Source organism: Chelon labrosus (genome assembly GCF_963514085.1).
Source record: "Chelon labrosus genome assembly, chromosome: 9".
NCBI lineage: Eukaryota > Metazoa > Chordata > Actinopteri > Mugiliformes > Mugilidae > Chelon > Chelon labrosus.
Window position 1 is genome coordinate 11,352,159 of NC_140359.1, and position 27,994 is coordinate 11,380,152.

General features: G+C 41.4%; 3 protein-coding genes across 4 annotated transcripts; 2 read left to right on the top strand and 1 right to left on the bottom strand.

The window, feature by feature from the left end:
- The first annotated feature begins 1,034 nt into the window (after window positions 1-1,034).
- inpp5l (inositol polyphosphate-5-phosphatase L) lies at window positions 1,035-18,842 on the top strand. Its single transcript, XM_084551441.1, has 16 exons — window positions 1,035-1,374; window positions 7,274-7,315; window positions 7,613-7,713; window positions 8,367-8,454; window positions 11,283-11,346; window positions 11,940-12,043; window positions 12,296-12,348; window positions 14,302-14,421; window positions 14,664-14,748; window positions 14,845-14,940; window positions 15,028-15,102; window positions 15,358-15,431; window positions 15,527-15,638; window positions 16,031-16,099; window positions 16,186-16,245; window positions 17,049-18,842. Exons 1-15 carry the CDS (start codon window positions 1,315-1,317, stop codon window positions 16,225-16,227), a joined length of 1,185 nt encoding a protein of 394 aa, XP_084407567.1. The 5' UTR covers window positions 1,035-1,314; the 3' UTR covers window positions 16,228-16,245; window positions 17,049-18,842.
- Window positions 18,843-20,486: 1,644 nt separating this feature from the next.
- Window positions 20,487-22,569, bottom strand: nkx6.3 (NK6 homeobox 3). Its single transcript, XM_084550819.1, has 3 exons — window positions 22,006-22,569; window positions 21,299-21,468; window positions 20,487-20,946 (listed from the first exon to the last, which is right to left on the bottom strand). The coding sequence occupies exons 1-3, from the start codon at window positions 22,418-22,420 to the stop codon at window positions 20,716-20,718; spliced, it is 816 nt and encodes a 271-aa protein (XP_084406945.1). The 5' UTR covers window positions 22,421-22,569; the 3' UTR covers window positions 20,487-20,715.
- Window positions 22,570-25,571: 3,002 nt separating this feature from the next.
- LOC311492832 (E3 ubiquitin-protein ligase NEURL3) lies at window positions 25,572-27,963 on the top strand. 2 transcript variants are annotated; one of them, XM_084551249.1, is made up of 4 exons: window positions 25,572-25,665; window positions 26,513-27,025; window positions 27,138-27,293; window positions 27,409-27,963. In XM_084551249.1, exons 1-4 carry the CDS (start codon window positions 25,635-25,637, stop codon window positions 27,594-27,596), a joined length of 888 nt encoding a protein of 295 aa, XP_084407375.1. In that variant the 5' UTR covers window positions 25,572-25,634; the 3' UTR covers window positions 27,597-27,963. The 2 variants fall into 2 exon arrangements, with proteins under 2 accessions (XP_084407375.1, XP_084407376.1); XM_084551250.1 differs by having other exon boundaries at window positions 25,618-25,665; window positions 26,516-27,025.
- The last annotated feature ends 31 nt before the right edge of the window (window positions 27,964-27,994 follow it).

The window sequence follows — 27,994 nt, forward strand, 5'->3', positions numbered from 1 at the left end:
AAAATATGCATGAGGAATTTAGAAGTATATCATATGTTGTTGTTTTTAACTGATTAAAGGAGCAGGATCACAAGAGAGCGTTATTATTATACACCGATCAGGCATAACATTATGACCTATCCTATGCCATATCCTAATATCCTAATATTGTGTAGGTCTCCCTTGTGCCTCCAAAACAGTTGTGGCACATCAGAGAATGGACATGGGCCTTCTGAGGGTGTCCTGTAGTGTCTGGAAACTGAATGTTGTTAATGGGGACCTTTGGATCCTATGGGTTGAGAGGAGCGGCCTCGTGTTCCAGTGGATCCCACCGATACTTAATCCGTTTGGGATCTAGTGAATCTAAAGGCCAGGTCAACACCTTGTGCTGTTTTTCATGTTTTCTGAGTTGTTCCTAAACCCGTTTTGTGTGTGTGCCTGTGACAAGCTGCATCCTGCAGGGGATGGCTGCTGCCATCAAGTAGTGTCATTGCTACGAGTTGGGGGTGCCTGGTCTGGTCTAGGTGTGTGCTACAAGTAACATCCACACTAATGCCAGGTCCAAAAGTTTCCCAGCAGAACACTGAATTGTCACAAGATGGTCAATGTTATTTACTTCTCCTGTAAGTGGTTTTAATGTTGTGGCTGATCGGTGTATGTTTATATTATTCCTGAACTCTGTTCTTCTTGTTAATTTTTAATCTCAGCCACTTCATGCGCACGTTCACTCCAGTTATGAATAGGGAAAAAAAAAATATGGCTGCAATTTCTGATAGTATTGCATGTGAGTAATAAATGATGCAGGTAGCGGATGTAAAGTTAACACGAGGAGCACGGTAATTGACTGCTCACAGTGAATGGGCGGAGCAGCGCGAGTTCATAGCTCGACACTAACGGCTGGGTCCGGTAACGTTTGCCTGAGCGATTGGAAAGGCGGCAACAGATGCGCCGTCCAGGCTGGCTTTAGTCCGCTTAGAAGCTACTAGTCCAATTAACCCAGGGGAAAAAGAGGAGGGTGAGGAGGAGGAGGAGGAGGAGGAGGAGGAGGGAAGACGGAAATCCACGTAATTAAACCAAACTGCTCCTCGTCTCGGCGACGAATATGAGCGCCGCTCCGGCATGTGATGACGACCTGACACGACTGCCCGCTAACAACAAACAAGTTGGACGAGAAGCTGCACAGTAGTTCCCCTGAGATGCGGGCGCATTTCGAGGTGTAGCTTGGTACCGTTTGAGATTTGGACTCGCGCAGCCCCAGTAAGCCTTCATAAGCTCCCGCCGGGCCTGCGACGCTGCGGAGTTTCCTCGGACTGTCGGCGAAGGTGCAGCGGTATCATGGAAACGTTCACCGATGTGCTGCTTGTCACCGCAAATGTCGGCTCGCTCTTTGACAACGTAAGTAGGAATTTAAAAGTAAAATTAGAGGGGCTATTTATACCTGACAGAGCCGGGCTCAGTACATGGATAATTAGAGTGCGTTAGGTAAGTTTTACCTTGAATGAGCTCCCCCCCCCCCCCCCCCGCTAGCACGCAACGTTGGTGTAAGGATGTAAGAAATACACTAAAGTTTATTCTTATTCTAACTGCAGTTAATTTGTGTTATGTATAAAATACCACACCGTCTACTGACTGGGTGCAGGTAATTTCTCAGTTGTCTCTATCACCTGTTTGGTACGGCCCATCGTCGATTCAAAGATAAAAGTTGATCGATTATTAAATGTTTCACCCCTCCCTTGACCTTTGGAGCATAAGTGAAAACCAAGGTGCTACCTGAGAAATCTGTGGTCAGGAGGCACCACCGAACATGGGCAGTGTGAATCTTAAAATGCTTATTATCTCAAATTTCCTGTAAAAACGTGTGAGTAACCTAAATGTGTGGTTTCATATTTAGTTAATTGAAATAAGATTAGAAAGATGGAAAACTGGTTTCTTCGTGCTGTCTTGCCCAAGGACATTTGAAAATCTCAACTAGACTTCCTGGTTCATTGAAGATAATGAAACCCACATACCCTCAGCAGACAGTCCAGTAGAGAAAACGTGTATTCTAGTAGCTACTATGTTATAATGTCTAGTTTATTTGTTTGGTGGTATTTCAGCTGCACGATCATTTTGGAGGATGTATTTCGTGGTGCTATTAAACTGGATTTAATTCAACCCAAAAGTGTTTCTATTATTTAGCTTTGCCTAAATTACTAAAAATGGGGTTGTCAAAATAATAGAAACAAGAGTCAGTACAACACAGTGCTATTCAGCAACACTACAAACCACAGCCTCCAAAATGAAAACACGGTCAAAGCAACAGCTCTCTTATTTTAAACTAATGATGAATAACATAACCTTTTTGAAGCTGAGATTTCGTCCGACAGTGTTATATTAGAGTGCGTTTGTTTCCACTAGTGTACCTGATGAATTGGAAAGTGAGTGTACTTCGATGTAACAGTCACAAGTCGACACATTACTCAAAAGTGTTCTGAGACATCTCTTGGCTTTCACTATTTGGGTTTTTGTGCCTTTCCTCTTGTCTTTCAGATCCTCTGGAAGGGTAGTTAGTTCCCCCTCCTATTACCTATATATAGTAGTCTTGTGTACTCTGTCCAGGTGTATGTGCCCCAGGTGTCATTAACACCCCTTAACTGACAGCTTTTTACCATCAGTCCCAGTTGAAAATCACTTGTTATCATGAGAGGGTCTTTGTTGCTCAGCAGTCACTTTATAGTATCCTTATCTCACTTTATGGCATCCAGTGGCGTTTCAGTGATATTATATAAGTTGCAGTTTATAGCCAAGCCTGAAATGCTTGATTCTCATTTTATATAGGGTTAAAGAGGTTAGGCTGTAATCTAACTTTTTTCTAAACACACTGCTGAATGCCCAGGACGTTCTTTCTTTTAGCCTGGAACTGATAGACAAAAGTTTTAGACTTTGCAGGGAGGAGGGCTCTTACACTCATGGAAATTTGGCTCAGGACCATGTTTCCGGTTGCCAGACCTAGCTCCAATGAAAACATGTTAGATCCCATTGTGGGAGATATGTAAACAGATGAATATCTCTCCCCGGAGACTTGAGCTTTTCTACTTTGCTTAGGCCCCCCATTTCTATAAACAAACACTCCTAAACGTTCTCCCAGCCTTTGGGATAAGACAGAAGCCTTAAGCACATCACAGAATAAATCCTTTGGCTTTACAGTGCTGGGCTAGCCGAGCGTCTATGACTGAACAGATCAACAACACTCTATCCAGTGTCAGTGTGGCGGACCATGTTTATTAATCCTTATACTGTTATTGCAGAGTTTGTGTACTTATTATGTAGACTTTGTTGAAATGAATAGATATTTTTACCTCTATCTTTATTCATACAAAAACAAATGAGGGTCTGTAAGTTATTGGAACACACTGTTTCCAAACACACACCAGCCATTTTTCTGCTTGGAAAAGCAAAGGCTGAACTTAGTCACCATGATGAGTTCATAAAAGCTAAATTTTGTTGGGAGTTCTTGGAGTCCCAGCTCTTGTTTCCTTGTTTCATATTTGCCACAGAAGGGGAAAAATACATCTGATTACAGTTTTGAGTGTGTCAAAAGTTAATTTAGTTTCATTCTGAATGAACTGTGTCTGTAAAACACAACCATTGTAGTCATAAATGTGAATGGATTAGGGTCTGTGGATAGAGGCTGTGGTTCTGTGTTCATATTCATGAGTGCTTCTGTCGGCTGTCAGAGTGATGTGAGAGAGTCCTTCAGTTCACAATTGCCCTGCTCCAGTCATCCCTGTCATGCAAATACACTATGCAAAGTCACTTTTTAGGTGGTGTGAATGCACCTGAAATGTATCCTGAAAAAGAAAAGTGTTCATATATACGAAAACACATTTTGTTTGGTCAAACTAGAGTCCTTCACTAAAGGGTGTAGCCTAGCATTTAGTACCTACAGCATTAATAGAAATCAACCCGTTGTTCCGAACAAAGATGGATGAGGCTTGTTTGACAGATTGCTCTGTGTAAGGTTTAGCCACCTCTTTTGCTCATCCATATTTTATAGTATACTCAACTGTCAAGTGGCCATCTGTTATTAAACACTAGCTCACAGTTGATGTGTGGATGGCTGCCAGATTGTTACCAGTGCAGCTGTACTTGAATGAGACTACATCCTGGAACAAGCAGCTAATAACACAGGATGATATTTCCAGGCTGTCCTTTGTGAGCGGTGACTTCCTGACTTTCATTTGGCCTGTTACCTGAAATTACATTTTTAAAGTTAGAGGCTATAATTATTCCATTCTTTTTGTGTATCCTATTTGAAGAGTGGCATCGTATAAGTCATTACAGGTGTCTTATTGATATCCAAAGCATCCCTAATTATGCCGTACAGGTAATTATTACACACATCTGCAAGTTCCGCACATGTTTTTAGTTTTCTACCCCTGATGTTACTAATAGGATTGATGTGCATGGCTCTCAGCCGTTTCCTTTTACAGTTGGCAGCCTTAGAAGTCTGATAAATATGATCTTCAATTAGTAAATGGTCCTTGAAAGAGATCAGAGACACGTACCTGATGATGTTACAGAAATAGAAGTATGGCATCTGTACCCTTCCAAGTGGCATTTTTCAGCTAACTGTGCTAATGATCGTTTGCTAGCTAAAACACTTTAGCTATTTCTACAAGAATTCACACAATGACGCCTTGTAAAGCAGTGGTGCTCAATATGTCGATCGCCCTCGACCGGTAGTTCGGGAAGGTACGGTGGGTAGATTTTGTGCCATTGAAAAATTGTTTTAGATGCTTTTGAATTGTCAGTGTTAGCTAAATGGTGCCTTCAACTGGAACTCGTGAGCTTGTGGTTACACTATGGAAAGTTGTGTATGCAAAATGTCACGTAAAAGGCTAACATCAGCGGTATGTTGTGAGAACGTTGTTAGGCAACTGTCAGCTTCGAGAAGACACAGAGGCTAACAGGTTAGCGAGCTAAAGGTTGGCTAACTTAATGTAGGAAATGTAACAGCGTAATAAAAGGAGCTGGTGATTTGGAATATCAGTATTTTCCTCAGACATATCATACAATTAGAAGAGTTTACTCATCAACATGGTTAGCTTGACACAATTTAAAGACAGCAGAAGACAGGCACTACCAAGGTAGCGATGGCCAGCACTGACCTTAGCACACAGGGCTGGTCCATCGTTTTATACAGTTGTTGATTCAAGCTCCAAAAAAAGTCACAATTTTTCAATTAATTAATCTTAGATTAATTTTAACTGGTGGTAATGCAAAGTTTTGTGTTTCATTTACTCCCACTTTTATGCCTTTCTCTATGATGTTACATTTTACCAGAAATTTCTCTCAGGAGTTGCTTCATTTATTATTCAAGATTCAAGATTCAAGATTTCTTTATTGTCAATTTCTCAATACGTTTGCAACATACAGAAAAATCGAAAAAACGTTTCTCTCTCTTTCTCACATAATAATAAATAAAATAAAATAAAAACCTAAATAGACCTAAAGTGGGTGAGGTTGGCAGTGAAACAGTTGCTATGTAAACATCTGTATATAATATAAATATAGTGAATAAATAGAAAATAGAAAATTCTATGTACATCAGTGCAATGTATAGTTACAGCTTGGATTTTTATTTTTATTTTTTTTATTTTTATTTTTAAAAATGTGCAAAGGTGCGGTAAGGTGCAGTTTGCCGTCAGAAGGCAGGTGAGGTAGAGTCCCTGTGTGATGGGACTCTACCTCACCTGCCTTCTGACGGCAAACTGCACCTTATTATTATATTATTATATTTTATTAATATATTTTATTAATATTTTATTAATATTATAATAATATTATAATAAATCAATCTGTAAAACAAAATGTGGTAAAATTGTTTATAGGAGTCAGAAAGGAAAAATTACTTTTATGTTTTCTTGTTTTCATCTTAAAATAAGTAGTGAAATAACAAGAAAAGCAAGTCTTATTTCTTCAGTTTTGTACCGCATTTATTTCCCATGCGCATTTGCAGCTGCTACCCTGCCAACTGCTACATACCAACACTATTAAAGGAAGCATCTTTATGATCTTTATAAAGATAGATACTAGACAATAATATTACGTCTCAACAGTAATTGCAGACATTAAACCAGGGGTTTCTGAACTATGGCCCTCGGACCAACTGCGTCCTGCATCGAATCCTAAACATATAAACTAATGTGGCCCACACATAGAACTTGCACTTGACTGTATTTTACTATTTAGTTTAAACAGTAGGTGGCGCTAGCGCCTTGAACGATACAGCCTCTCCACAAAACAAGATTAATCAAAAAGAGCTTTTGCCACAGGTGACCAAAAATAGCCAAATAAAAGCGAGATAACAAGTGAGCGCAGAACATTTCAGACACAGTGGGAAAATGAACATATCTTCACAGAAGACGGGAAGTGTGTCTGCTTGATATGCAATGAAACTGTTGCCGTGATGAAAGTGGTATAATATACGACAGCCAAACGTCAGGCCTACACTGGTGCTGAACGAGGGCAGAAAGTTAAACAAATAGCAGCTAGTCTGAAAGCTCTACAGCTGTTTATTATGCCTGCTAACAAAGCACAGGAAAATGCCACAATAGCCAGTTCCGAGGAGGTCAGCTCACCCAACTCTACACGGGAAACCTTTTTCACTCTTTATAAAAGAGTGCCTCACTAAAGTCACAGGATTAATGTGCCTGGAAAAAAAAAGGCAGGTATTCACCAATGTCAGCATGTCTGGAAACACAGTCGTGCAGCGAATTGAAGACTTGTCAATTACATGTGATGAGTGCACGGATTCCACAGACAACGCACAGCCGATCATTTGTTATCAGGACGTTTACGATAACTTACTTTGTTATGTCTAGTGTAGTTTTCTAAGCAGTTACAGTTTAGGCGGTAACGCAGTTTGTGTGATTTGACGAGCTCACGTCCTACAGCGATATCTAGTGGCCTCAACCTGTTAAAGCAGCTTAATTTGCATCTAAATATGTTATTATTGTTGAAGGACTTTCTGTCGAGCATCACGCACCGCACCATCATGATCCCTGTACACAAACCTTTGTAATATCTGATTTCTGTCCCTATTTGTAATTGTAATCTACTTGTCCTGCTCTGTGCACCCCCACAGGCAGGTCAAGCAGCGTTCACTTTCTGTACGTGGGCACAGTGAATAAATAAAACAGTAGACTTGTTTAGTTTTATTTGGCCATTATATTTCCTGATCTTTAAGCAAGGAAACAGTGATTTTCCATTGAGTTGCGTGTATGAATGATTTTTTTTCCTCATTTCCCAGGTGGGTGAAATTCAAAATGAATGGTTACAAGAACTGTATAAGGTAAGTTTGGGCCTCTTTTATGTTTTAATTTTCTCTTTATATTTCTGCTGTTCTGGTCTTCTTTTATGGTTAGCTGCTCATCTTTAAACCAGTGACATCCCCATATATGTATGAGCGCTCCAGGTTCCTCTGGAAACCTGATACTGTGCTGATAACGTAGCAACGCAAGGCCTAACACCAAGACACCTAAATGATAGTTTATCCTGTAACACATAGTGCTGACCCTCTTCACTTCTCATTACTTTGTAATGTAAGTCTGTACATTAGGCTGAGACTATTTGCATTGCTCTGTTACAGACTATCCACAGCCACAAGCCGCGGTTCATCGCTCTGCACTTCCAGGAGGTGGGAGGGAAGGACTATATGGTCAACATGGGCCACGCAGAAAACTTCTTCTGGTAGGATTAATGTGCTGATTGTAAAGTTGATGACCTGTATTAAGAGAATGCTTTTTTTTTGTATAAGTGAAGTTGGTTAAATATGAGCCAATTTGCATTTCTAGAACTGAAATCTGAACAGTGGGACATTTTTGTTTCATTTTATTTACATATGAGTGTCAAAGGTTTTTACAGAGAGACTTTGGAATATCTCGTTTCATCACATAACAGCTGTCAACAACCAGACAAAAATCAATATTTGTCTTTAAAAGTAAAATGTTAAATAAATGATCAACAAACCCCTTCTTTTGAATATACCCAGGAATAAAACTGGAAAGTTTGATTTGCGTAGAGTAAGCACTACTGAGGTGAACATTTCTGTCTGCATTGTAAAATTCCATACATTTGTAATGGTAACCACTATTTACGGGGAAAAAAAAAAGATAACAGTGATTTCCCAGTTTATTACTTGCATTAAGATTGCTATTATTTTTTTGTTATTATGTTACTAGATTATCTTTAAATATGCAAATTAGGTATTAGGTAGTAATTTGCATACATTTTGTTTTGCCTTTGTCTGAAAGAAGACAGATCTCAAGAATAGTTTGGACTTTAAGATGTCAGAATATTAACTTTCTTCGTTCTGTCTTTGCACTGTTTGTGTTTTTCCCCAGGAACCTTGAGTCCAGTGAGGAAATGAAAGACTTCGACAGGGTCTGCATTTATGTGGACAACCAGTTTCAGGCAGAAGACAGCTTCACGGTAAGAAACACACAAACGTCTCAGTCAGAGTGGTTCCCATGTACTTCCACTAGATGGTGCCCTCCTCCATGTAGAGCAAGCTGGAGAACCTGATGCGCCGCCGTGCACTGGGGGAGAAAATCGGGAGTGGTTAGTCCTGACTGAGTGTGCAGATGCTGTTGGTCCATCTAGAGCTGGCATGTTTTGCCATTCCTTTAAAGCGACTACAGTTTTACTGCATTGTAAAGTTGTATCAGAGTAAGTTAATCATGTTATGCACATACAGTGTGCATGTGTCAGTGTTCTCAGGGCTTGTCATACAGAAACTGCCTGGGTGTGACATCTAAACAAAGGTGATAGTGATTATGATTTATTTGCACAGGAAGAAAATTGTACCTTGAAATCATACTATCTGATAAAATAAGTTAGATATTACTGATTAGTTATTATTTAGTTTCATGGAGACATTTTTTAAGGGTAATTGCAACAAATGTTGTTTTCCACAGGAGAAGATTAAACTGAGACCATTCCCAAAAGTTTCCATTCCAGATAACGTCAGGATCAGAGCACGCTGAAACATTACTTATTTATTTGTCAGGTTCTGTGTGTGTGTCTTTGTGTGTACTCGAGTGTAATTTTTAGGCTTCATAGATCAAGGCTCACAATCTTAAAAGTGCAAAATCCCTGCCTTATATAAGCGACATAGATCTCAATGACCTAGTGTGAAACAATAATGTTGTCATCACACCGTGTGGGTGCAGATAGGGCAGATGTTGTTAAAAGGAGGTTTGTCTTGTCACTCACGCTGCTACCTGCATTTCCTAACTTCACCTGTTGTTGAACCCAGAGTCCGTCTCTGTAGCTGAGGCCTGAGCTGCTGCACTTAAGCTACTAAAGCGCCATTACGGTGTTGTTTGGGGGGTCATGAGCTCAGCCTCAATCTCCACACCTGTCGTGAAAGCCCTTTCTTGCCGTCCTTTTAAAGTCCTTTTTAAAGTGACCTCACGTAGCACAAGCAAGCTTCCAGTGTCTTCCTCGGAGCTGGCCTGTGTTTCTGTGCGTCCTTTTAACGGCTTTGTCTGCAGTTATTTGTCTGAAATTCTGCCCCTGTTGGAGGTAACACCTCTCCAGCAGAAGGCAAGTGGCTGGATATTTCTTAAGCTATTAACCCTTGCTCCTCCCCGGTGATACCCTGAGACTGGACGTCTGACAGAAGGGGTCAATGGCTGCATCTGTAGACTGAAGGTGCATGAAGTAAAAAGGGGAAAGTCAATGGCCAGGTGTGGGGTAGACAGGCCAAAGTCAATACATTTAACTCTAGATTAAAACTATTGATCCCAGCCCATTTGTGCACGATAAATAAAGTGTATTGGAAGACAGCTGGGACTAAGTTTCCCCTGCAGTTGAGTGTTTGCACCCTCCGCTGTTTGCCCTGAGAGGGTTGCAACCCCCCCCCCCCCCACCACACCCAGTGGCTCATTCTCATTTCGTCTGTGCCACCTGCATTGATTTTCAATTTGTTTCCCCTCGGCTGCAGATCATCAGTTATATGGCCACTAGAGAGTTTGGTGGGTGGGGGGAGGGAGGGCTCTCTTTTCAGAGGGGCTGCAGAGGTAGAGGGGGCAGACTTGCATGCATTCCCAGTACAAATGGTGTTTTGATAAAAAATCACTTGTAAGTCAATATTTTTTTATTAAACTGTGCACAAACCTGATTGATGAAGATGGGTGTTTGGCCGAGTATGTGGAGGAGAATGTGGAGGAGAAAGTGTTTGGTTCATGTGTACTTTGCTTGATAAAACGTTGTTACTAATCCAACAGAAACCAGGCCGCATTTAGGTTTTATGAGCCAATTATCAGAATTCTTTGAATGCTTTACAGGAATCGTAACATTGACCCAGTCGTCAACTAAAATAGCAACTTTTTGGAAAATCGCTTCTGAGAAATGTTTTTCAGCCAGCGCTAAGTTATCAGTCCAATCAGACTTGTACCACATAAGTCTCCGACCATGTTCTAACCTTAGTTTAGACAAGTTGGCCACTAATTGCTGCTCACTGGAGCCGACCACGGAGACACTTCCATTTTATTAAATGAGGACGAGTTTGGCACTGAAGATAAATGATCTCTTCAGGGAGAGATCTCTCATGCTCCGGCTGGATGTGTTTGTGAAGGGGAGACGGGGGGGGAGTCGCACAGCGGTCCGTCACGCCCCGAGCCCTCTGAGTGCCGGCTGATTTTTCTTCGGCCCCCGGTCACAGCAGCAGCGCTGGCAGACAGCAGGCCTACTGCTTAATACCTTTTAAATGGTTTTAATTTTCTGTCTTTATTGATCTCACAGGGCATGATTAATCAGATCAGTGGAGCAGGCAGTTAGTACATTAAAAATTGTCAGCCCCATGTCAGGGAATGATTGGACGCTGTAGTGTGTGTCTGAGGGGCAGTTTGTGGATGTGCCGCGCAGTTAAACGCTCGCTCGGAACGTCTCTATTCTTTAAAGTTTCATGTGTCTTTTCGGAGAGCGGCAATGCACTGTGTCGTACTGTCTCGTTCAATAAAGGGTTCACAATTCAGCTGGTGCGATGGGAGATTCAGTCCATCATGTCAGCTGTTGAGATGATTTCTCCTGTTTTTACCTCAGTTTTGTTTGACTGTGAATCACTGCTGTGTTGTTTGATGTAATAGTTGTATAAAACATAAAGCTGCAGTATTAAAAATGGTGCATGTGTTTTTTTTCAGAAAGAAACTTTAAGAGATGTGTACATTTAACTTAACTGAAACGTGTCTCTTGTATATTCTACTTGTGTTGTGTTGCTCCAAGTCAATTATAAGGATGTCCTTTTCTCTCCACAGGCTTTGGGGAGCATGTACTTCATCCACAAGACACTGAAAAATATCTATCAATATGACTTTAATGGTAAATCTCCTTACATTTACGTTCATTTTGAATATTTATTATTCATGAATTTAGATGTATGCTTCTATTTTTACTTTTCTAAGCGGACCGTTTTAGAACTAATGGAAAAAGCCCCTGCATTGCATTGCCGTTTTGATGAATAGCTCCCACTCATGATGGAGTAAGAGCACTGTTGCATATAACTGACCAAATCTTGTATTTATTTATTTATTTTTATTTTTTAATTTGCGGTACTTTAAGACACGTCTGTGTGTAATGCCAGTACGATGGCTATCTCTTTCGGCCAGACATTTGCAAAGAACCAGAATTTAAAGTGCAGCTGTTATTTTGCTGCTGCATAGTCCAGTCACGTTAGGTGTGAAAAAGCTCCTCAGAAAAGCTTATGGAAGAACCATAAACATCCCGGAGCTGCCACTCGGCGAGCGGCCCAAACCGATTGTTGTTCACCAAACGCAGTCTAATGGCCCGCTTATAGATCCTCTCATCACGTATGCCGCTCTGATGAGGTTAACACCAGTTTATTGATTGCTGTTTGCATGTTTTCTCACTCTTTTACATGTCACCTCCTTCCCACTGCTCCCCCCCTCTCTCAGTTAAGGATTTTAAAGCAGTGTTGGGGCAGAACAAGTACGTGGGCTCTCTGGACAGGGTCACCACAGTGGAGAAAGAAAAATTCCCAAAGAATTTCTGGCCTGATGTGAGTATGTATGCATGAGTGTGCATCTGTGTATGCTTGTCTGTGTGTGTGTCTAGGTTGTGGGGAGGGGTACGCATGGGCCAAAGGGAGATGTTGGGACAAATGAGTCTACTGGGGCGGTTGAGGCTGTCTGCCACCTCTGACAGGGAGATGAGACAAATTATGTGCAGGAATCAATAATTATCAGTTTGGCCGATTAGAGCCACAGCTCACTACTGCTTAGCGACTCACTCCCGTTTGTGTCTGTTGCAGTTCAAGTGGTCCAGAAAGGGCTTCATGAGGACCCGCTGGATCATACACAACCAGTACGTAACATACACTCATCTCAGCTTGATACAGCGGTGTGGTTAGTCTTCACTCACTTTAATTTTTGGTTGTTTGTTGACTTAAGTGAAAACCTGTCCTGTTAGCACACACCCCTCAGTGCGTGATGAGTCATCAACAGTTTTTTTTTTTTGTTGTTTGTTTTGTTTTTTCCTCCAATAATCAGTTGTCAGAAACAAAACAAAAAAATACGCAATTCTCACAATGAATAATTAACTACATCACTTAACTGATGCAACACACTCAATAAAAGAGAAAAAATAAATAAATGAATTAAGTAACTCCATTATTCAGACAATCAGTCAATTGAAATAACATTTAAAAAAAAATTAAAAATCATTAAAACTGCAAAAAGTGCACAAAATTGAATCCCTAAAGCAAATTCATTCTTATCTTCATTACTGAAACACAATCGAGTCAATCATATCCATTATTCCTGCAGCACATGTGATACAAATAATGGATATCAATAGTAACAGAATACGTGTATAACTGCTGCTGATATATTACTTGATTTTTGATACTCATTGAGACTCAAAAAAACTCATAAAATATAAATATTGCTTTGATAACTTACTTTGGGATATGATTATTTTTCCTTTGCAAACCAGTTTCAAATTATATGTTTCTACGGTATAGTCCAAAGACTGTAAATAAACAGGTCACTATGTCCCCTCTCTACAGTTCAGATCTGCTCTAGCGTTTCAGCATCTTTCAGCTCATTGTTGTAGTTTTTAAAGCCTGGTATCTGTCTTCTCATTTTTGCAGATACAGAAAAACAACAACGTTCAGATCCCACTTTACATTACCTGCCCAGCACCACACTGCAAACAGCCAAAGGCAGCTAGCTGCTTAAAAGCCGGACATTTTCCTCAAATGTTAGTTAAGACCCCAAATGGAGCTAAAAATAGAACGGATATCTGGACATTTATTCGTCAACTGGACATAATAGGACTGAAAATTAATTCCTGTATTGTTCCATATCTCTTTAATGTAAAAGTAGGCAGGCTAAGAAGTGTACCATATCAACTTTAGAAGGATATAATGTGTCGTTGTTTGTACAGCTTGTTTATTCTGCTTCCAGTAATCTAAAAAACGTGAATGCAGGTTCCAAACAAAGCCTGACTCAGTTCAGTGAGTCTGTGTTCAAATATTAAATGCTCTCCAAAGACAAACGGCTTCTCGAGAAAACTGGCAAACTTTAATCAGTAAATATTTAACCAGACATTTAATATTCACTTTTGATAGTTGATGGTTTTCACACCTTTGTTGATACAAGACCCAGGCCTGGCTGAAAGGCTTTCTCACCACCATGGTCTTTGGGGTATCTTCAAGTTAGCTGTTTTTTGCACTGTTTTTGCAAAGCATTATGGTACAATTGTGCAAAATCAGACTGTGTGCAGGATTTTACAGGATCTTATTTTATTTTATTAGCAAAGAATATATATACATTACATGTACAGTATATCATGAACCAGGAAACAAGTCACACGGTGCTGCTGCTACTGTCTGTGTTTGCAATAAACTGTGAACTGTTTCCTGTTCGCTATCTGCTGTGCTGTGTTGTTGCCTGGCGTTAATAACAATAGGGGCTAAAAATCCATGTGCCACGACAAAACACTCTGTGAGTCAACACAGCTCATTTGTTGGATGCACATTAATTGTTTTCCGGTGACAGCCAAAGAAAAGGAGCGAGCGGTCGACACAAAAGACAAATGTGCTTGTTTGTGGACTCAGCATTAACACGAGTGCACTCATTGATAAGAACGCTCCTCGTGAGTGACACCTGTGTTGGCACACAAATGCACACACGCCCTCACACATGTTCGCCTATCTGATGTCAGGCTCTGCCATTATCAGGTTGTTTAAACTTCTCCTCCTTCACCTGCCACACATAACTACATTTTGCCTGTGTGTGTGTGTGTTTCTCACAGAGGTCTGGACCTGGTCAACGTCCACCTGTTCCATGATGCCTCCAACCTCATTGCCTGCAATTCCAGTCCTTCCATTTACTCAGCCAACCGCAAAAATGCACTCAGATATGTCATCAACAGGTCAGACTTGCACACAGCGATGCAAAAGCATGACTGTAAAGTGTTTAAAATGACACCAGAAGATACAATTCGGGGTTCAACTAAGTGATCAAAACTATTACAGGTTACTTCCCAATAAACGTCTCAGTCAGCCATGACATTGAACCAGCAAAAAGCAGGACACCCACTATAATATTTTCATACTTATGCAGCTTAATAAAGACAAAGATCCACTGACATCTGACAGTAGTATTTCTTCCCAGAATATCAGATGACCGCTACACTCCTCTGCCTTTCTTCCTGTTTGGGGATTTCAACTTCCGTCTGGACACACAAAGTCTAGTACAGGTATGTGGCGACATTCGTTCTCCCAAAGCTTAGGCGACAAGGATGTGTATCAGTCTGATTATGACCCTCCCTGTGCATTATTGTTTCCTCGGCCAGCATCTGTCCACTGCTACAGATGTGCAGACAGTGAAGAAGGACAGCAGTAACGAAGTGGCGAAAATCATATGTGAAGAAAAAGACAATGATCACCAGGTGATTAAAGCAAGCCAAACAAAAAACCTTTTAGGACATCAGCTGACATTAGTCAGTTCTGACAATTTACTCTGATTCCATCTGCAGGTTCTGCTTCAAATTGAGGAGAAGCTGTTTGCGTACCTGCACCAGGCCGCTTTCAGAGAGGACAATGGCAGAGCAGTAAGAAAACAGTCCCAGTTTTTCACCCAACAATCTGACGTCTTTACAGATTTTAGATTAGATTTTATCAGCGGAAATAACGTCCTATGAATGTCAGTTCAGTTAATACAAAAGGAGGTAAACAAAAACCGCGATAACTGTGACAGTGAATTGCATTTTCACCTGCGCTGAAGTTGTGTTCACTCACATTATGCCTGTTTTTTAATGTGTTGACATTTCCTTTGCTTCTTATCGGTAATGGCTTCTGTTCCTCAGCTTTTGAAATACGACAAAGAAGTCGCAGCCTTTCATGACGTTATTAGGGAAGAGGACATCACGTTTCCACCCAGGTAAAATAACTGAACTCGTGACTGAACGACTAGCAAAACATGGTGAATTTAAAAATATCTTCTGCTTAATATCTATCTTTTTGTGTCATGCTCAGCTACCCTTACAGCGAAGAGTACACTAAACCAACTCAGTACATGAACACACGCTGCCCTGCCTGGTGCGATCGTATTCTCATGTCACACACGGCCCAAGATTTGATCCAAGGGGTGAGTCACTGCTTGCTGTTATTGTATTTAAGGCTGAAACTGTTAACTTTCTCCATATTGTGCGTATTTGTTTTTCATTGCTGAGCAGAAGGCTGGTTTATAGTTGACTTATAGTGGAAGACATTGCGCAAAAACACACAGGAATTGATTTCAGTTGCATTTCAAAATATGACGTTTTATTATTTTCTATTATCACTGTACGTCTCAGCGTGCCATTTCTACAGTCTTAACATAATAGTCCCATACAAACCTTGGTAAATGTGCTGCTCATGTCATCTTATGATATTTGAACTTGCAGGTGTCTATACTGTTGCAATCTTTTCACTTAAAGGACCAGGATGTGAGGTTTTCTGCTGAATGTGACGTTGTATTTGTTTTGTTCTTCTTTTCAGAGAGATGACGGTGAGAAGAGTGTTGTTTACAACACAGTGGGTCCTAATGTCTGTATGGGAGACCATAAGGTAACAGGTTAAATGCGAAGTATGTTGTGCAGGTCGCTAATCTGCCACCTGAAGTGACTCCTATATGTTTTTGTATTTTTTTATAGCCTGTGTTCCTGACCTTCTCATTGAAGACAAATGACCATTGACTCTGAGTCTTCTCAGTGGTAAGACTATGTGCCAGTGTGTGTGTACTGTACCGCATGTGGATAGTGCAGATGTTTCTTATGTGGTGATTCCAGAGACAAGATTCAGAGAGCGATCAGAGTAATCTAGCTCCGGTCCCCAGAGAGCCATAACCAGGCTGGCCCAGAGGAGCCCTGATATGAACTAAGATGAAGTGCCTACGGGACACAAGCAGTCCTTTGTGTCCAGTGTAGTTGGAGCACAGGCGATCAGCACCTCTCACTGATCTATGCCTATTGAATCCTCTCCACTGTCACTGTGGCTACACATTAAGTGCATTTCAGGCCCCCTCTTTTCATTAATTACCATCTGGATGGCCGGCCGGAGAGACATTCATTGTCCCGGACAGCATATTGGCATTTTTATGGCAATGATTTTGTTTTGCTGCCATTTAAATGCATTTTTTTTAAGAATGAACGGCGTTTTCATGGTAGTCCTTCTTCAGAGAGCTGCAAAATGATGAGATCCATGCAATGAAGGAACTTGAAAGATGCTACAGACAGCTCACATTCCTGTCTGAGACATTCTGAGGCACAGACAAGTTAAACCCAATGCATCGGCACCTTGCATAGCTACATTTTAGCTTCAAGGGAGATCTTCCACATCATATGCAATAAGTAAATATGTGACTGTGACTGTTTGTAAGATATCTGTATCCTGTGCCTGCACTGTGATCTACTTGGAGAGGAAATAAGAAGGTTGAATAGAGTCCTATGTCTACTCATGCCAGTGCTTTTGATTCTGTTGGCACATAATTTATGATGTGTGTACGTGTCTGCTGCAGGTCTGTCACCACGCCGTCCTCAGAGCACCGCCCCACAGAGGGTAATCAGCATGATTGTTACCCACTACAACCGAACCGTCCCGTCACCCGCAGGGCTCAACTCAGCCTCTGCTGAGTTCTCACATCACTGGTGTCTCACTTCTGATCCCACTGCCACATACCGTACTGCTCTGGTGATATGTGCGCAGATTTTTCAGCAGCTGTCAGGGATTTTTTTTGAGGCAGTTTTCCAAATTTGTCCACACGCCCTCAGATCTCATGTCCAAAGCTCATCGTCAGTGTGGATGTTCCCATGTTCCTGCCTGCAGCCACGGAGGCTATTTCTTGAACGGCACCAGGCCCTTTTTACGTAGCTGTCTACATGCATGAGTAAAGCATTTTTAAAATTTTGATTAGAGTGATTTTGATTGCTTTGATTGTTTTTGAAGGCACCTAAAGTATTACGCATATACTCATTCTTTATTGGCTCTAAATAATTTATAAAACCTCTTCAGTCAGTGAGGCAACTTTTTAATCCAGTATCATAACAACATTTAGGTTAAGATTCAGTAGAATATTAGTATTATTCTGAGCCAGAGTCTTGTGTAAAAAACTATTATTAAAACTGAAAAATATGGGATCTTTCATATCAAGTATTGGACATCAGTACTGACTGTGTGTGTATGTTTTTATTTTGTATTTTAATTATTTATTTTTCACTGTCATTTGTAGCATTTTACACCACAGGCACAGCATGGTAGAGGAATGCTGCCGTCTCAGTGGCACGTCTGCATGTTTAGCTCGATGTCCTCCGCAGATAAGACCACGATAATTCATACAGGATTTCCTACTGACGTGTTTGTCGTACAGTACGTGTAGCCAGTACACACACACACACACCTAGCAGGTCAAAACATGTCAGATGCTTCCTGAGTACAGAATGGAATTTAATTGTGACATGTAGAAATGACACTAGGCAGACGACAACAACGGCCCATCTACAGCTGTGTTTACCCGCTTCGGCATACCACGTTGAACTTATCATTACATTCTGTCTATGTACCAGCTGTATATTAAACCAAGTGCTTTATTTCACAAGTTATAACTCTGCAGGTCTCACTTTGGCTGGGACGCAGACATTTCCTCTTGCCCTCTTCTGATTGGCATTGACCTTATTTCACTGCCAAAAGAATTATCCTGTAGACCTCTCATGTTTACTCACAGCTGTAGTTACAGAGCGGGGCTGTTTGGATCAAATGGCTTCACTAAAACCTCACGAAATCCTGTGTTTATACAGTATACACACACACGCACCCCACACATTACTCAGAAGGCACTGTTTATTTTTGATTTATGTCTCGTTTTATCTCCTCGATTCGTAGTCTCATACTGTAGTACCAGTGCAGTAATATGTTTTTTTTTTGATGTGTTTATTATCAGTTTGATGTTTTGGCTTTAATAATAACTAACTGAGTGGATTTAAACTGTTTGTTACTTATTGTATTTTAAACTTTTTGAGTGTTTTGTGAATCGTGCACAGCTTGGCGGAACAGCACACGCCCCGTAATAGATACTGAAACGCTTTTCACACATTTTTCCAAGTCGAGTTAGGCCTGTCATGTTCGTGCAGCGGGACCTCGCCGCAACAAGAAACAAGTGATGCAAATGTCTGTGTAGATTGAAACTGTTTGTAAGCTATGTTGTCACAGGAGCGGAGCTGGTTAGAAGGCCAGTATTACCTTTAGAAGAACTCTGCTCAAACACTACACCGTCACGTTGTTTCATTTTTGTAAATAAAATGTTACCCATCAGAAATATGTGGCATTGTTGTTCATGACTCAAGGAGGACAATCGTAAAGTCATTCATCTGCAGTTTGCTTACGTTGCCCTTATCTTGTTTGGGGAAATTCAATGACAGATATGATCACGTGAATCTTCAGTTATTTAACACAACAGGGCTGTAAACCTGAAAGGTTACATAACGACCTGTGATCCAAAGGTGCTTCAGTTTTACTGTAGCTGATTCTGGGAAAAGAGATTGTAATTGACCTTTTACTGTAAACAAACATGAATTAATTTTTTATTTCTAGCCAAAACTTGACCAGCAGGCTAGGCTGTGTTTTCATGTGTCTTCACAGCGTGCATTCAGTTTTCCACACTTAAAGAATTCAGCTTATTTCATGGCAGCAGAAAAATGACATCTATACCAGAGGAGGCGTTAAGCTTGCCCTCTAAAGCTGGAATGGCTGAAAGTTATTTAAGACGATGTGTGTGGAGCCTTTGGAAGGAGACTAAAATATAATACTGAATCATCACCCCCATTTATTTGAGAATTTGAAAATGCATGTCACTTCAACACAAAGCCAAGTTTTCTCCACAGTGTTCCTCGGCTTCTAATTTGAGAGAATCGTCTGGCCTGATGTCAGCCTGAAGAACCACATGCAGCCTAAACTCACTGGTCTGTTAGTATTGATTTTGTGTTGCAGTGGGATGAAGGTGGGGGGGGGGCCATTGTCTTCAATTAAGCCATACCACACCAGTAAATCACACAAGATTTGGCCTTTGACCTTTGCACCTCTCTTTGGCTTTTTGTGCCATTCTGGTCACCGTTTCGTTTTAACTGTCACTTGACGGCTAATATGCCAGAACTGGAGCCACAGCAAACAAAAAACAAATGTTCAAGCTCGATTTTTCATTTAAAACCAGTAAAAAATAAATAACTCGCAAGTTTGATTGATAGTTCCCAATCATTTATTGTGCACAGTTTCAAGTGTTTCGTGTTGCATTGCACACCTTAACATTTTTACAATGTATTTCAAAAGCCAGATAAGTCAAAGGGGGAAAAAAAAAATAAAAATCTATTTCAGCAAACTTCAGGTCACTATTCAGTTTAAGCATTTAGCAGGATTAACAGCAGAACAGTTCATTATAACATATCTCACATCTAGAGCCTTTGTCTTTAAATATGCACTTTTTTCTCTGTACAGATTTAAATGATATCAAACACGTGTCCCTGCTTTTGAAAGAGTCTGTGATCCATGTGCAACGTAAGAGAACGCCACATGTGGCATTACTTTATAAATAAATTCACCAGATTTATGCCCTAAAATTACGTACGCATTGATGGAGCTTTTATTTGGAAATGTGTTCTCTGACATTTTAACTGAAGGCCTGAGGAAATTTGATCCCTTTTGTCTTGTGAGAGAGACTCTAAAACATTTGTTTTTCCTTATATTCTGATTATAAACGTGCAAATATTATGGAAATATTTGATTAGGTTTATGCATGGATTAGGAACGTTTTGTAAAGTTATTTTACATATGGCACATGTGGTTTTATAACCAGCATTTTGAAATTCACAAACAGCCTGAACTGTTTAAAATAATAACAATAAAAATAATAATAAAGAATAGATTCAGGTCTATTTATTTTTTTATTATTTATTAGGCTAGTAGGCTATACACCACCAGATTCATGCAGGTTTCTACAAAATTGTGTGTATGGCGTAATTCTCCCATAACAGTGTAACAGGCCAGAGAGATTTTATACAGTAACTTATAAAAGTAAACATCTCGATTTTCGTCTATTCAACTTTTGCTGGACGTCTTCTGAACATGCTCCTGAACTTGTCATCCACCGTCTATATTTGTTACAGCATGCAGGTCTGCTGAGAAGCGTGTGCAGGTGGTCAGACTTGGTGGGGCCCGAGGCGCAGGACGGAGAACGCCCTGCGGTGTTTGCGAAGCAGCAGCCGGATCTTGTCGTCGTCGGAGTCCGGGTCCAGGGGCTTGTTGTACTCCTCGTCCTCCACCTCGTTCTCCGAGGCCTCTCCGCCCTGCCCCGCGTGGGCGGCCTGCGTGGAGCTCGGCTCCGAGGCGCTCTTCTTCCTCCACTTGGTGCGCCGGTTCTGAAACCACACCTGCAACACAACCGCAGCCATTTAATTTTCCGTGACTCTGGATGGGTGAGTTTCGCTTTGATAATCTGGAACGGTATGTGACACGTGAGCTAATTAAAAACAGGTAGCCCTGCATTACACACCTTTTCTCATAAACCCCTTAATTAAATTTCCACTTTCACTTCTTAAATGAAAAATATTTCTGCTGCAGTTTTATGAACAAAATTTAACCTGCATGGTACAACACAACCGCATACACATATATCACTAAAATTTATAGGAATTATTATTGTATATATATATATTAAACATTATCTAAGTAAGTTATAACTCACAAATGCACAATTTAATAGAAGTGTACCATCAGCTCTACCTTGACTTGTGATTCAGTCATTCCCAGAGAATAAGCCAGCCTGGCTCTCTCAGGCCCGGCCAAGTACTTGGTCTGCTCGAAGGTTTTCTCCAGAGCAAATATTTGATGTCCACTAAACGTTGGTCTGGTGTGTTTCTTCCTGCTCGACATCTCCACAACAGGACCGCCGCCTGGAAATATCAGAGCAGAAAACAGTACGGGGGTGAATGTTTGTCTTTGAGCATTTTCATGACCTTTCCTGCTGAAACACTAAATTTCACATGGACAATTATTTCTTTATTTCTTTAACTAAGCAGATGCGGTCATCGTGCTCTGATTCAGTTAATTGTCTGATAATCCACTGATAAGTTTTATTCAGGATCATCTATAAATCATTTCCGTACCTAAATTTTATAAATGTTCAGCTGAATGTTTGAAATGCCACCGAAACGCAACGTAAATTTAAAAAAAATAATATCACATGAAAACTGTTTCAGATCAATAAATTAAATCCAGCATCCAGTACTTGATATAACTGAGTTTTTGACACTATAAACTTTATATCTGCCCTGAATCTGATTCACTACAAGCGTTGTGCTGGTTTTCTGGATATTTCTTCCATCTCTTATGTGTAACATCTCTTGTTGCGTCCTCACAAACGGACACAGGGAAGTTGCACTGTGCTGATGAGCTGGATGCTGAGGCCACTCTGCAGCATTTAGACTCACTGTTGGTGCACTGCTGCCTCCCACCTCTCCATTCACAGCTGCTCTCTGCCCAGCAGCTCCCACTGCGAGCCTTCATTGGGCACTCTCCGCCGGGCTTGGAGAAGCCGCCCAGAGAGGAGTTGTAGTCTCTGTTATAGTACACGGACGCGCTGGTGACTGAGGGGCCGAAGCCCCCCATGGTGGAGTATCCGGACAGCAGGGTGGTGGTGCCCGGGGAGCCCATCCCCATCATGGAGCGGCTCAGGATGTCGCTGATGCCGTGAGGCGTCCCCGGCGGCAGCTGGCTGTTCAGGCCCGGGTTGAGCTTGTAGAAAGAGTTGGGCACTGAGTACTGGCACACCGGTGCCTTGAGATCTGAGGGGAACTGGTTCAGACTGTTGTTGAACAGAAAGGAGCCCTGGATGTTTGGATCCATGGGAAGTATGTGACTCAGTAACACATCCAGTAAGATCCAAGCACGGAAGATCTTCGATGGGCAAGAGAGGAGGTTTCTCTCCCACGGGCGACGTCTTTATTTGAGGGCACACGCTCCACTTCCAAATATTCAAACAATTAAGAGCAGAGTTTTATCGACGTCCCTGGTGTCTGTCAAACTGTACCACATCAGAGACAGTGTAGCAGCAGATGAACTTCACTCTCGCCTTTCACCTCTTCTCATCCATGGTTTGTCATGCGATAACTCCATATCTGAAGGGTCAGGCGAGCCCTCTGGACACAGATTTCGGTGTTCTCCCAAAGACGTATGTTTCCCGCTGGCTCTCTGCTCAGAAATAATAAATAAGCACTATCTGGAAATGCGGTGGCACCTTGATAAAGATAGGCCCCATTAGAATGCAGCCTGGGATTGGCCTGGGTCTCACAGCTTTAATGGCTTTCTATTGGCTCCGCGCTGGAAGCCAAGCCTTTTATTGGAAGGCAGCAGATTAATGGTGTTTTGAACAGGTGGAGTGGGAACAAGTTGATTTTTTGATGGCCTGCCATGTCTGACCAAGTGTGGTGCAGCTGGAGTGCACAGAGGAGGAGGAGGAGGAGGAGGAGGAGGAGGAGGAGGAGGAGGAGGAGAGGAGCTCTGTTTCCAGGTTTAATACCAGATAAATATATGCATATATATATATATTTATACACAAATATCTCCAGAACTGTAGCTCTTGTGAGGCGTTCCCATGTCTGCTGTGTTCACTACCTATCGACCTCTCCCCCAGATGACTTACTGCAGCTCTTGTTCTGACAGACAGTCATCAGAACCCACACATATGCTCACAGACCTGATGTGTCAACTTGCAGGACTTAAAGGATCTGCTGCTACCGCCTTTGTGCCAGATACCACAGCACGCCTTCATTAGTCTACTGGAGTCTATGCCTCAAGAGGTCAGGGCTGATTTGGCAGCAAAAGGAGGACGTACACAATATTAGGTCATAATGTCATGGCTGATCGGTGTAAATGAAAACAGAGTTTCAAATTCATGTTAAATACCTCTCCATATTTGCAGATCCTTCAGTTTTAACATGGCAACAAACCATTTCTCATTTAACTATGAGTATTATTAATATATGGTACTGATTTTTGTTGCACAAAATACACAACTGTTTAATGTTATTGTAATTTTACTGTAAAAAATAAATAAATATATATATATATATATATATATATATAATGGAAAAAAAATAATAGAACTGTATGTGGAAATGGTTGTGTTTGTGGTCTAGGCTGTAGCAGTAGCAGTCAGTAGCCTCATTACATTATTACGTATGTTTTTATGAGTGTCGGTTTTAAAATTTCCGGTCCCTGTTTAATTGTCTCCTCAAGCAATTAACACAATGACAGTGCGGCATGTCTGGGGCTTGATCTGCAGAGTTCGGTTTCATTATTGCAACAGCCTTACAACCATTTCCTGTCGCTTTGTCTAGAAGACGGTCGCTCTCTTTCCTGTAAGTCACATGACACTTGTTTTTGTCCTCATGCTTGAGCTTTTTCTTTCTACTCAGTATAGCAGAAATTGAGTTTCTGCTGTGCTTGAGGGTTTAAACGTTGTCTGTTGTAAAAGTGTTAACTTTGTGTTTTTTTGTGCACTGGAGGACAAATAAAAGTGATTAGTAGATTAGAGTATTACCTTCTTGTTTGTAAAAAGGACAAATGTATAACTTGAATCAGATACACATTACAGATGCCAACTCTTCTGGTATATGCATAATACTATACTGATCAGGCATAACATTATGACCACCTTCCTAAAATTGCGTAGGTCTCCCTTGCACCTCCAAAACAGTTGTGACTCATCAGCATGTGGTGTCTGGCAAATGTTGTCAGTGGGGGCCTTTGGGTCCTATGGGTCGAGGGGAGGGTCCTGTGTGGATCAGGCTTGTCCCAGTGTATCCCACAGATACTTGATCAGTTTGGGATCTAGTGAATTTGGAGGCCAGGTCAACACCTTGTGCAGTTTTTTATGAGTTGTTCCTAAACCATTTTTGTCTGTGTGTCTGTGTCAGTCTGGTGGGTGCTACATGTCTAAGTAACATCCACATGAATGCCAAGTACAAACATTTCCCAGCAGAACATTGCATTGTCACAAGATGGTCTATTTCTATTCACTTCTTAGTGGTTTTAATGTTATGGCTGATCAGTGTCGTTTTCATAAGTGTGCCCTGAAGTATTTTCCAGGGTTACAGGATGGTTGGGATTTCTTGGGAAAAGTCATATGACAGTTTCTCCTGTGGTTGGAGCGGAGCAGGTAATTTTCCAAGCATGGAAAATTTACTGTGGATCACGTCATCGCCTCATTCAGTCACATGTTCAGGCCTGCCAAAAAACTAGAAAGGGAAAGTCCAGGAGAGGGCGACATATCTACTTTACACACTGGTTTACTCCTACTACTAACTTTAAAGGGGGTGATAAACTTCAGCATGCTCTCAGCACAGTGACTTCCTCTAAATTCCCAGCCATTCAAGGAAACGGTATCCAATCTTTTGGTGGGGCTTTCCGTTCTGTGAAACCGTCTCTTTTATTAAAAGTAGGCCAAACTGTACCTAATTTCATAAAGGGCACGTTGTGCTGTTGCTCTGATAAAAAACGTCGACATGAGAATATTCAAATAGTAGGGTTTGCTCGGGTGAAAGGAAAAGCTAAGTCTGGATATTTGTGCGTGCAGTGCCAGTGTTCAACACGTCACTGGGAAGAAAAAGATGCAGAGACTGAGAAATATCAGAGAATTATCAGTCTCTTGTAGAGAAATGTGCACAAGCTTACGGTGCATGTGATGTTTGTTTATTAAAGGGGAATCATAAGGTGTCGACATAGAATGAAACTGAAACATTTTTGCTTGCGGTATCTATTTTATATATGTATTGCTCCTATAAAGGTAGCGTAAAGCAGGTTAGATGAAAACAGATCCCGCCTCCATACCCCATGACTATTCTATTCTCCACGTTTTTGGTAATTTTCCAACGATTCTCCTCCCACAGCCACTCCCATTTCCCATGCGAGTTAGGGGATGTTTGTGTTTGTGAAACCACACGTGCACCGCTTAAAAGCTCCACTCCACTCCCACTTCATGACAGATGAAGCCAGACACAGACAAAGTACCACATCATTCTCTCTGCTCAGGAAGAAAAGTATCGTCTGCATCTTCGAGATGGTGAAGGAGAGCTGCGACAATGGCTCTGGTGAGATGGTTATGTTATTCTGCAAATCAAAACTTGACTTTTGATTTCTAAAGTAAACATAACGATGCAGTTTTAATGGCTTAAAGGGACTAAATAGTAAAGCATTTGCATTTTTTTTAAATGTAAGGTTTTTTTTATCTTTTGGGGAAAAAAGTATTTGAGTGTTTCAAGAAACAAATATGATAATTGCATGTCTTATTAATTTGTTAGCAGATGCTGGCTAATTCAGATTTGAAAAACAGTTTTAAAAGGTATAACGAGGGAGATAAGAGCATGATGGAATTTTTCTTGGAAACTCCGGTTCTCACTAATGAATAATGCATCAAGTCCGTGTGAGTCACACCTCCAACAAAAATCCTCACAGGGCCGGAGGATCAATTATTAATCCTAGGTGTGAATGCCAAACTGTTGCATGATAATCAAAGCGAAAGCACAAGGCTGCTGTCCTACTTTCATCATTAGGTTTTCACGTAATGAAACACGTAATAACAGTAATAGAGACATGCTGTTAGGTGTAAATTAATTACTATATCTAATGAGAAGGTTGACTCTCTCTCACATTCTCACAACAGCTTGAGCTTATTAGAATTTGTCAATTCAGTGATGGTAAATCAAAACAAAACCAAATGTCATTTCTGGATTTAAATATAAGGTAAAATAATAATAATTTATTTCTGACAGTCTAAACTTCATACCAGTTTTACTACTTTGCACTCAGGTATGCCAGATTGTTGTTGTGGGGACTGTCTGTCAACATTGTTGCACAGGTGGAACTTGTATTATGCTTCACGTGTAGACACGACTCGCTCTTCAAGATCCATAACAGTGTTTTTTTGTTCCTTCCCAGCAGTTGTGTCGGAGACGTCACACAGATGCGGCCCGCTCTGCCTCGGCCCTCTGACTTTCCACCATCAGGCTGTGGGAGACATGATCCGACTCAGCCACGGGAGACGCCTTGCAGAAAGGACGCAACGGACGTTCAGGAACGGCGTGGTGTTCAGCAACCGCCCCGTGAAAGTCCAGGAGAGGGTCCGTCTGAGAGTGCTGAAGGATTGCTCTAACTGGAACGGAGCTCTCCGAGTGGGCTTCACCGACGTGAACCCTGAAAACAGATCCCTGCCCCTGCCCAGCTTGGCCATCCCCGACCTCACCGACGGCTACGGTCACTGGGCTGCCCCCGTGCCGGACTCCTACTGTCGGGCAGGTTCAGAGCTGGAGTTTTGGGTTACTTCATCTGGGAAGGTGTATGTTACCATCAACAACAGGATTAAGCACAAGCTGCTGAAAAGAGTCGATGTCACACGGCCACTGTGGGCCATGATAGACCTTTACGGACAGACAACCTCCATTTACCTCCTTGGTAAGTTGAAGAACTGGAACCACATGAAATTGCTTGCCCTATTTTATCCAACTGTGTTGCATGATTCCTATGAAATACATAAAATGATAATTGATGATTTTTGTTTCTGCAGGCTCACAGAAAAGGGACTTGCTTTACACTCGAAGATCCTGCCCTGCACCCCTCCCTGCACCTGATGCTGACAGTCACCCCACTTTAAAATCTGATGTTTCAAACCTCAACAGAAACAACGACTCCATCTCCTGCCTCGACATGGAAGTCTCAGACGGTAAGAGAGAATCCCTCCAGCCGGTGCTCTCAGATTTCACTTGCACACTTGTAATCACCTATAATCAACCTGTATCTGACGTCTTGTAATTGTGATTCCTCTCCTCCGCTAACAGATCAAGTATGCGTGGTGTGCATGGTGAAGGAGGCCAAGATCACACTGTCCTGTGGCCACGAGTGCGTATGCCATACGTGCGCCTTCAAAGTGTCCCTGGAGTTCGGCACCTGCCCGCTGTGTCGGCACGAGATCAACTCCTTCAGAGGAGGCAGCCATCACCAAACACAAACTAACGAGTGGCTATAGCAGTGAAGACGCTGTATGGCACTGGGTCCTGGTGCAGAGGCCCAACAGTTGGGGATCTTGGGCCATGTGAGCACTCTGTCCCTGGCTGAAGTCCAACCAGGAAATTTTGTTGCACGTTTTGCACCTCTCTTTTCCTTGATGTCTGAACAGTATGTTACATAAGATAACACTGAGATATGGAATGTGAAGTTCTGATCATGCTTGAAATGCATGAAACTTGAAAAAATACCTGTGAAATAAATCGGTGAAAAAAAATATAATATAAAAATATTAATTGCACTCACAGAAATAATAATAATAATAATTTAAACTGTACAGTATATATTTGTCCACTGGTAAATCTATTATTTTTGTAAGGTATGTTTGTCTGAAAATCATGTTATATTATATTGATTGTT

Coding starts and splice junctions, on each gene's coding strand:
- inpp5l (XM_084551441.1), top strand. CDS start 1,315: ATGGAAACGTTCACCGATGTGCTGCTTGTCACCGCAAATGTCGGCTCG. Junction 1,375..7,273: donor TCGGCTCGCTCTTTGACAAC/GTAAGTAGGAAT, acceptor CTCATTTCCCAG/GTGGGTGAAATTCAAAATGA. Junction 15,432..15,526: donor GACATCACGTTTCCACCCAG/GTAAAATAACTG, acceptor TGTCATGCTCAG/CTACCCTTACAGCGAAGAGT.
- nkx6.3 (XM_084550819.1), bottom strand. CDS start 22,420: ATGGATCCAAACATCCAGGGCTCCTTTCTGTTCAACAACAGTCTGAAC. Junction 21,469..22,005: donor GAGGCAGCAGTGCACCAACA/GTGAGTCTAAAT, acceptor TGATATTTCCAG/GCGGCGGTCCTGTTGTGGAG. Junction 20,947..21,298: donor TGACTGAATCACAAGTCAAG/GTAGAGCTGATG, acceptor GTTGTGTTGCAG/GTGTGGTTTCAGAACCGGCG.
- LOC311492832 (XM_084551249.1), top strand. CDS start 25,635: ATGGTGAAGGAGAGCTGCGACAATGGCTCTG. Junction 25,666..26,512: donor GAGCTGCGACAATGGCTCTG/GTGAGATGGTTA, acceptor GTTCCTTCCCAG/CAGTTGTGTCGGAGACGTCA. Junction 27,294..27,408: donor CGACATGGAAGTCTCAGACG/GTAAGAGAGAAT, acceptor CTCCGCTAACAG/ATCAAGTATGCGTGGTGTGC.